Source organism: Phoxinus phoxinus (assembly GCF_949152265.1).
Source record: "Phoxinus phoxinus genome assembly, chromosome: 9".
NCBI lineage: Eukaryota > Metazoa > Chordata > Actinopteri > Cypriniformes > Leuciscidae > Phoxinus > Phoxinus phoxinus.
The window spans coordinates 24,738,915-24,748,882 of NC_136884.1; the positions used below are offsets into that span (position 1 = coordinate 24,738,915).

The 9,968-nt window shown below is 36.1% G+C and overlaps 1 protein-coding gene across 1 annotated transcript; it reads left to right on the forward strand.

Annotated features, from left to right (window-relative positions):
• Positions 1-453: 453 nt before the first annotated feature.
• LOC307004454 (uncharacterized protein) lies at positions 454-9,738 on the forward strand. The gene is made up of 3 exons (XM_079623752.1): positions 454-566; positions 1,148-1,288; positions 7,552-9,738. Exons 1-3 carry the CDS (start codon positions 560-562, stop codon positions 8,430-8,432), a joined length of 1,029 nt encoding a protein of 342 aa, XP_079479878.1. The 5' UTR covers positions 454-559; the 3' UTR covers positions 8,433-9,738.
• Positions 9,739-9,968: the final 230 nt, after the last annotated feature.

The following is a 9,968-nucleotide window of genomic DNA, read 5'->3' on the forward strand; positions in this document are numbered from 1 at the left end:
ATTTATCTGATCAATTTTTACAGCAGTTTAAAGTAGTGGCTGTTTTCAGCCACAAACATAACGAAAGGATGAGAATTTGAACAATGCACAAGGGTTAATTGTCATTTAAATTTGTATTACAGTTTGAGATAGATATGATTGCCTTTGCTTATAGCTAGAAGATGAATACTGTTACATTGGAAATCCTCATACCCTCCTCCAATTTTCTTGGTTGAAGGACTCTATGTTCTTTCTACACCTAGAAAAAAATAAATAAACCCTCCATTAGAGACTCTGTTAACTCATTTTATAAAATGTGGAACCCTGTCCTTTCATTTGTTCGAACTGTCCCTTCATTGGAGATTTTATTCCCCAATTAAATAAATAAAATATATATATAGTGTTTGCCTTTTCTTTTCTTAGTTTTTGTGTGATTCCTGGGATGTTTAGGGTGTTGTTCTGATTATGTGTATATTTTCCCCCCCATTTAAATTTATTTAGATATTTATACTTTTATTTTGGTTTGGTGGTGTGACATCATAAGGCTGCGCCAGCTCCTGCTTTTGCTGTGGTTCGGTTGATGAAAGGTTTGTGGTTTACAGCGTTTAGATCGATACAAATCCTGTATACTGGTTTATAGCTACACGAAAGCTGTGAAATTAGTTATATATCACTGAATGTTAGGTTGTTATGCTAGAAACGAACCGTTAAGTGTTTTGATTAAAGCGCAGTAGTGACGGAGAAACTGAGCCTTTGGAAAACCATATCAATTGAACTAACGTTAACGTTAAATGCTTCGTGAAATGATTCCGAATTAAGCGCTCAAATCACCGCGTCTAACGAACATAAACGTGTAATGAAAACCAACAGCGAATGTTTAAATGAAAGTGGAGTCTAATCTACATTTTATAAATACCAAACAAACAGTCTTGCAATATAATCATAGTAATGATATGTGTCTATGTCGATATAATGTGTACTCTTGTATTCATATAGTACTAGTTTTTAGTTTTTTTAATGACCTTTTGGCTAATGTTTAAGTCTATTAACTCTCACTCTGACTGACTCTCTTACCAGTGCACTGAACTAGAGTTGAGACACACACACACACGCATATATTTAGTGTGGAATTATTTTTCTTTCTGTTAATTATTCTCTTCTTAAACAGGACAGACGCACAGAAAAACTCCTGGTGAAGCAGCTGAGATCCACGCGACACATAAGATGGCGTTTATTAAAGAGGAGAGTGAGGACTTGGAGATTGAAGAAGCATTCAGTGTGAAACAAGAAGAAACTGAGGACCAAACAGGTTGGTTTCATTCTCATTCTCAGTCATTTGATCCAAATTCAGGGGCGATTCTAGTGTTTTTTTCAACTGTGGGCCACAATTAATACAGAGGGGTCAATCTTATGTTGTGTGTCTATATGTAAACCCATAGATGTTCAAGTAATTTAAAGTTCAGTAAGCTTTAAAATCACAGCAATAAGCAGCGATACCTTATTTTCTTTTAATGCCATTTATTCAATGCTGTAAATAGGTTAGTCAAATTCAATTTGTATTAACTTTTCAGAAGAGAAAAACCGTAACAAGTAAAATAATCAAATCTGTGAATAAAGTCACAGCTCACAAAAATAATAAAACTCAACATTAGGTTAAATAAACTTTATGCAAATCCTCACAACCTTATACATGCTTGGTCAAAAATGAATAAATAAATAGAACAGCTGTATTTATACAAATACAGAAGTATATTTTTCATATAATAAATACACAATGAATTAATGTAACTATTTATTAAATACAATATTAATAACTTATATTCACATCCTATTAAATGTGCATAGCTGCAGTTGCAGTAAATTTGCATTGATGAAGAGACAAAATCGAAATATGCCAAGGCTAATTAGCCTTGTGCATATGATTGTATAATATCGTATTGTGAAATCGTATTTTACTGTTAGTAAAAAATGTTTTACCGTTTCTGTTAGAGGTAGCTACTTTTTCAAAAGGGTACCTTTAGTTTTATTTTTTATGTCGCTAGTCTCTGTACTGTGTAGTCGCTTGTGGGTGTTCCTAGTATTGTCGCTCTAATGTTATTGGTAGACTGGAAATCTGGCCATATCTATACCACAAAACACCATCACAAGTGATATATACAACTATATCATTTTAATTTGACTAGGAATTAGGCTCAAAAGAAACAGTATGCTGTTGGGAGTGTGTTTTTATTTTACCACAGCAGTGTTCAGTGGATTAAATCATTTACTAGATTACCGATCGATCAATCTACAAATTAAACTCACTCATACTGTCATAAATTACTAAAACGCCATTCGAATTTGACAAATAATACATTTTCTTGTCCCTAATAGTCAACATGATGCAGGGGAAACTGTAAAGTGAACTGCAACAGTGCTAAACTTGCATCATAAAATTACAACACTCGAACTATAAATGAATTAAACTCACTGAGACTGTCGACAGTTTCTTTTCCATGCATCATTTTATTATATCCATGAATGTGGTTAGTCAAATCATATAAAACAGTGAATTAGCCCTCGAACTCTTCTGTCTTGCTTGCACTCGAGACGGTGACGTGAGCTCCACTGAAAGTCTTCTTTCCTATTGGTTGTTGCTTGCAAAAATTGCTTCTCATTTGCATAAAGTTGACATTTCTGAACTTTTGTCGCGTGTCTCGCGTCGCTTGACACGCCCTCATTATGTCGCCAACGGTCACTGTCGCGCCGGAAGTCACCAGCGCTCCTTTGAAATGAATGGGATCGTGTCGCTTTGACGCTGCGTGTCGCTGCCGGTGTGAACGGGGTCATAATATAGCATAGTGCTATCATGAAATCACAAAGGCTGGGATTCAGTTAAAAAATATATCCGCTGTTGTTGTTTTTTTCCCCACAGAGAAGCACAACACTTTAATTATTTACATGTGTGCAGATTGTGTTAAAAGTACCTCAGCTCCGTTTACAGTAAACGCTGCTATTTGTTTAGATTTCCAATAATGTGCATTTGGGAACGCAAAACCTCTGACGCGTGTTTCATAGTTGCACAGTCATTTATATGCGTGGAGCACGTGTTCAAACTCCATCTCTGCATGCTGCGAGTTTGTGTGGCTTATAACGTTAAACACACAGTGTGCGCCCTTTCACAAGATTCGTAACGCAACTCATTTGTAAATCTACGCCAACACAGGAGAATACATTAAATATATGCAAATCGTTGTCAATCACGATTTCAAAATAAAAGTTTAACCCTTGCACTGAATTTGCATGTTTTTACGTGCACATGTTCTTGTTCAAGAAATTACAGGAGCTGTTGCATCTCTATCGTAACAGAAGTGACCAAAGATTAAGGTGACATTTGAATAAAATTTTGTTTGTCTCAATATTAAACAAGGATTTGAACATGCCTTAGTGCAGTGGTTCTCAACCTTTTTTGGGCCAGCGCCCCCTATCCATTATCCAGGTCCCTGACTGCCCCCCTAATGCCCATGTTTGCTTATGAGTTAGTAGGAACGAGCGAGAGTTGAAATAAGTACAAGATTGTCATTTATTAATACAATTGAACAATACTACACGTAGTGATTAATAAAAAAAAACAAGGTATAAGCTGCATTGTCATGGTTGGTGTACCTCTGGGCTTCTAGGGGGGTTCGGGGGCATGCCCCCTCCCCGTAAGAATTTTTTGCATTTTAATGTTAAATTCATCAATCTGGTGCACTTAAAGACAATCCTGATTTTTCATGAAAAATTATGTTAGAATTGTAGGCCTAAAATACCTGGTATCAGCTTGTTTTCATCAATGGTATCATTAATACAATTAATTTAGTTTGTCATGATTAATTTGTGTTCCTAATCAGTAAACAAAAAAAATCTTCTAACAAGAATAAACTTTTAACCATCTTGAAACTATCCAAGCAGTGTTTCGTGCTCAGATGTGACCGCATAATTAATACAACACCAATATGTACAGAATATATTTAAATTATTCATCAAATTGTCATTTTCTCCTTACTGTCTTGCAAGTTAACAATAATGCCTGACCAGTAAATTATTTGGTGAACAAAGAAAACATTTTGGCATTAGCCTATGCATTGGCATTAATGGCTAAAAATATAAAAGTTTTACCTTATGAATAGAATTTAGTTTAATTAATTTTAAAATTCATTCACTGAATTCACCAGAGTGAATGAGAACATGATTTATTGAAAATATTTGTTTCTTAAGTCAATACTTTTTAATGGCTTGTCAACTTTCCATTCCTCCGCTGCGTGATTCTTGTCAGCGCTGAATTCTAGTCAGTGCTTGAGCGCTGGTCTGACTGGAAAAATAAGTCGTTGCAAAAGAAACGATACATACCTTACATGTCGCATTAAACTGGCAGATTTTAGAATTTGAGGCAATTATTTTGCAAGTAAACATGTTTAATCTAGTCTTGCCTGGATCTTTGGCAGGGGCGTGGGAAGATGTTTTAGGTTGGGGGTGCTGGTTATTTTTCACCACTTTTGAATAAGCAGTAATAAGTCTACAACTCTTCAAAAAACTGCGAATCACAACAAGCGTATCGGTGAGAACACTCATTTAAACAGCATACACGTACCCGAACTTGACTGCATATATTTTTGACATTATTGATACTGCTTTCAATCGTAATGTTTTTTTGTTGTTGTTTTTTGAGCGGCTGGTGGCAAATTCTTTCTACGCATACCATGGGTCGGCAACCTTTTTGTCATGAAGTGCCATTTTTAAGTTTCTGAATTTATCACTGTGCCATAACCCCACCCCAATATGTATAAATACACATACACATTTTAAATATTCATAATGGCTAACATAGAAATAGTGCAGAACTTTAAATAGGCCTATTTCTGAAGCAATTTTCATAAAATGTTTTACTTTTGTCAAAATCCTTTAGTTTGATTGTTTTCAGTTTTAAATTACACTTTGAATAACAGATTTCCAATGGGTCTGTTTCCGCCTGGTCATTCATGCGTTTTAAATGATTCGATTGGCTAGCTATCCGTTTTGTTAAAACTGTTCCATTTACACTGGTCAACGTAACTGTCTCTTCAAAACGAATATAAATCTAATCTTTAATTCCTGCACTATATGCAAATTTAACAGCGTTCACATATCTGGGTACCGGGAGCCATTATAAAACGCTCTTGCATGTTTAGTAAAATTTACATTTGTGGCTTCAACAACCAGATTTAATCCGTACAGTTTTATCTGGAATGTGAATGGAGCGTCTGGCACGAGTGATTTCAATGTTAAGTCAATTTAAAGGTCCTGCGGCGCGAATGAGGCGTTTAGCAACACTGACAGTTGACTTGTGGTCAGGATCAGAGCGACTGTGACTTTTTTTTTCTACACACACCATAGACTCACACACACAATGACGTCACACACTGCGCATAGTCCTAACACTTTTTAAATAGCCGACTTAAAGTGTTTATTACAAATAAATGACTAAATGCTTAAAATTAATAAAAGTAAATGAACAAAAATTTGCGATATATTTAAACCTGTGAACGGCCCCCATTACCACTTGAACGCCCCCCTTTCAAAAATATTGCTTCCAACTCTGAACGCCCCCGTCCCCGTTGAAAACCACTACCTTAGTGTAACCAGGCCGTTGGCGCTCTTTTTTTCTTTTCTTTTTCGGACATTTGTTTTTACGTAATGTACATAAGTTATGTTTATATCATTTATTTTACATGGTTTATTTTAACAGCGTTGTTCAATAAAACCCATATGGTTACTTATTTGAACAAATAATTATAGGTTGTTGTTATACATTTAGATAACATTTTACCATAAGTTTATTAATTCATTTATTAATTATAATTAGTTCATGTATTAAACAACATGAACTAACAATGAACAATACATTTGTAACTGTAATCAATCAATCTTTGTTAATGTTAGTTTAATTTTTTGTTCATGTTAGTTCACAGTACATTAGTGTTGACAAATATAACCTTTGATCTTAATAATGTATTTGTTAATATTAATTTCAACATTTACTAAGATTAATAAATGCTGTGTAAGTGTTGTTCATTCTTAGTATGTTAACTAATGTAGTTAACTAATGAACCATGTTGTAAAGCAGGGGTCACCAAACTCGGTCCTCGAGGGCCGCTGTCCTGCAGAGTTTAGCTCCAACCCCAGTTACACACCTGAACCAGCTAATCAAGGTCTCACTAGGCATACTAGAAACTTTCAAGCAGGTGTGTTGGACAGCGGCCCTCCAGGACCGAGTTTGGTGAGCCCTGTTGTATAGTATTACCTATTTGTATTTTTAAGTAATTTTAAAGGCTGTTGTTCACTTGGATCTATTTGTATTACCACATTTTTTTTAAATCCGATTAATCGATGGAATAATCAGTTGAATACTCGATTACTAAAATAATCGATAGCTACAGCCCTACTCTGATCAGAGGCGCCGACGCCACTGCTTATGTAGCTTGCAGTTTGTATATTAGCTAATGTCGCAATCTTTTTCTTTTTTTTTTAAGTTTAATTACAATTCTTATAAAGTCATTATCGAGTCATGCAGTACGGCACTGAATTGAGAACGAATACTCTGATTGAATTACTTGACTTTGATTTAATTTCGTTTTCAGGAGGGGCCCCTTACCTGTCTACGCCACTGATCAATATTAAAATGTCAACAGAAATTAGTTCTAGTTAGTAGATGACTGATAGAAAAGGTTTTTTTTTTTAGGGATAGTTTTGAAGTGTCCTAATTAAAGTGCTATTATTTGACATGGAGTGGGTCCCTCATGTCATCACATGAAAAGACAAACACGAATGCTGCCTTCAAACCAGAGTATTTTTCCCTCTGCACCCTTAAGCATTCAATAATCACTCTGCTCCAATTTCCTTGCTCACCGATAACAGAAACACTGCTCCACTTTCGCTCCCTGATTAAATTTGCGGCTAAAGTATTTCAGTATGCCTTTTAATATCACAAAATTTCTGTTCAGAACATATATTAATAGATAAAAATAAGCAATACTAGGAGAATAGTTTCAGTGTGGTTGATTGGAACACTAGTATCCATTAAACATAGTTTCCCCACAACATGCAATAGACTACGGTAATTAAAATGAATTCACATAAAAAAGTTGAGTATCATTGCTGCGTTTTGTAGTGCAAATTTTGGGATTGGGAAAGAGTGGATACTCAAGCTCAGAATCCAAATCTTAACTTTTCTTTTTTGGAATTCCTCTCAACATGACGATCACATTTAACATCTTATATTAAGACTCCCTTTAACTTTGATAAATTGACACAAAACGTGGTAGGACTCAACACAATGATCCGAGGATCATGAGATACAGTAAAGGGCTCTTAGCTATGGGTTTTAGTTCTTTCAAAACCAGAAAGATATGCTAGAACTTTCCGCTATTTTATTGATAAATTAGAACAGGGTTGACAGAATTTTTCTGTGTGTGTGCAATCATTGTGGAGTATCAGTAAATATCTTGTGGAGCGCTCTTGAATATTGTGCCATTAAACTATGCTTAAACTTGTATTTGTCTGTTTTCACCTTAGACCTGATGCCGCCGAAAGAGGAGATTCAAGAACTTAATGATGTAAAGGAAGAGAAACGTGATTTCATAACTGTGGAAATCTATCCTGACTGCTCGCAGACTGAAAAGACTTCCTCACAAGAAAGCGCTCAAAATACAGGGAGTAAACGTTATTTCATCTGCTTTGAGTGTGGAAAGAGTTTCAGCCAACACGAAAACCTTAAAGCTCACATGAATATTCACAGTGGAGAGAGCCCTTACCCCTGCCAAGAGTGTGGAAGAGGTTTCAGTGGAAAGGGAAACCTTAAAGTCCACATGAGAGTTCACACTGGTGAGAAGCCCTTCATCTGCCCTCAGTGTGGAAAGAGTTTTGCACATCAGGGAACGCTTAATGACCACACAAGAATTCACACTGGAGAAACGCCTTTCGCATGTGATCAGTGTGGAAAGAGTTTCAGACGTAAATTAAACCTTACTTCCCACATGAAGATTCACTCGAGAGAAAACTGCTTTAAATGTCATCAATGCGAAGAGAGTTTCACAGACAGCAATCTCCTGAAGAGGCATGTGATAACTCACATTGGAGAGAAGCCTTTCATGTGCGAACACTGTGGAAGGACCTGCTCAAGCAAATCAAACCTTGATGTTCACGTGAGACTTCACACTGGAGAAAAGCCTTTCACCTGCCAACACTGTGGAAAAGGTTTCAATGAAAAAGGGACCCTTAAAATCCACACAAGAGTTCACACAGGAGATAAACCTTTCATATGTTTTCAGTGTGAGATGAGTTTCACATATCGAAGAGACCTGAAGCGTCATTTGCGAGGTCATTCTGGAAATAGCAGTGTTGTGATTGGTCTACCGATTCAAGAACGTGTCAGAAACAAAACACCCCTAATCTGAATCTTGGCTCTGGAGGCTTCCTAAAGCTCAGTAATTGTACACATTGTAAGGACCGTAACGATGTCAATTTAAATGCGAGCCTGACGATGAAACATTGGAAAAACTAGTTATTCAACCCGAACCTTCGCAAAGGTTGCCTCGAGCAGGACATTTTTCAGCGATAAGTTTTCATTACATCTACATTAATAAGTGTTTCTCCATCCAATCAATGTATATATTTCTAATTAATTGAGGTGCATATGCCGGTGTGGTGAAATGTTGAGTCCCACTGAAGTGATGGATCCCAGCTTAGGACCCAAGCAATCCGATTGGTTCAAAGCACGTTTTATGGGTAATCGCTTTAGTGCCTGGTTACAAATTAGACAAAATCACTTTATTATAGAAGACGTTTGAACTACGTTATAACGAGTCATTAATGTATTTTAACTTATGTTTCATATACTAGTATATAACCGAAGCTATAGATTGTGAGTTTAAACATTTTATTCGTTCTTAGTGTTTTTTAGTTAGCTTACATAGTAGCATAGCATACAGCTATTCGATGATCGTGCTAGCTGAGCTTATACTGCCTTACTGTATTCACAGCAATTCGTAATGCAATTATAATTGTCATTATTTTTGTTGTAATAATCAGCGCAATATGTTGTGCAAATTTTGTTATTAAAAGAAGCATGTAATAATGTTAATGTGTGTTTATTACCATTTTTCTTAACAGTTTATCCATTTAAATAAATGACACAATGCTAGCTATGTTTTGTGTGTACTTAGTATATATATATTAATTGGTTGTCTAGCCTTGATTACAGAACAGTGTACTAAAATGACAGAATCACAAATCTTAAAGGAACACTCCGACTTTTTGGGACATTAGCCTATTCACCTTATCCCTCAGAGTTAGATAAGTCCATACATACCTTTTTCATCTCCGTGCGTTCTATAAGTCTGTTTGACGCACCCACCGCTAGCCTAGCTTAGCACAAAGACTGGATGTAAATGGTTGCAGCTAGCATACTAATCCAAATAAGTGACAAAATAATGCAAACATTTTCCTATTTACATGTTGTGATTTGTATAGTCACAGAGTGTACAAAAAACAAAGTCACATGAGAGACAGACATATTTTAACCGTATAAATACTGGGAACTATATTCTCTGAAGGCGAAGTACTGCTACTTGGGCGGAGTGATAACCGCAGCACTCCATTTTCTATGTGTCCATTTTTTATTTGTAACCTTTATCCTGAAGCATTCTAACTGCACTGCACTGTTCTGTGTTCTCAGGTGGCACTACTTGCAAATAAACACTGAAAAACATCTGATTGTGTGACACTTCTTGCTTTTGCACATCATACTGTTATTGCTTCTTGTTTATAAGACATGTATTTCATGAGTTCACACGTACATGAAATCCAATGTAGTATTTTATGCGTATTTGGCGTGCTGTCTGGGAGAGGGCTCCGAGCTCGGAATTTGGCCCGAACCCAGAGGGATGCTGTGAAACTGTCATGGGACAGAGGTGAGGAAAGGCTTTATTTAT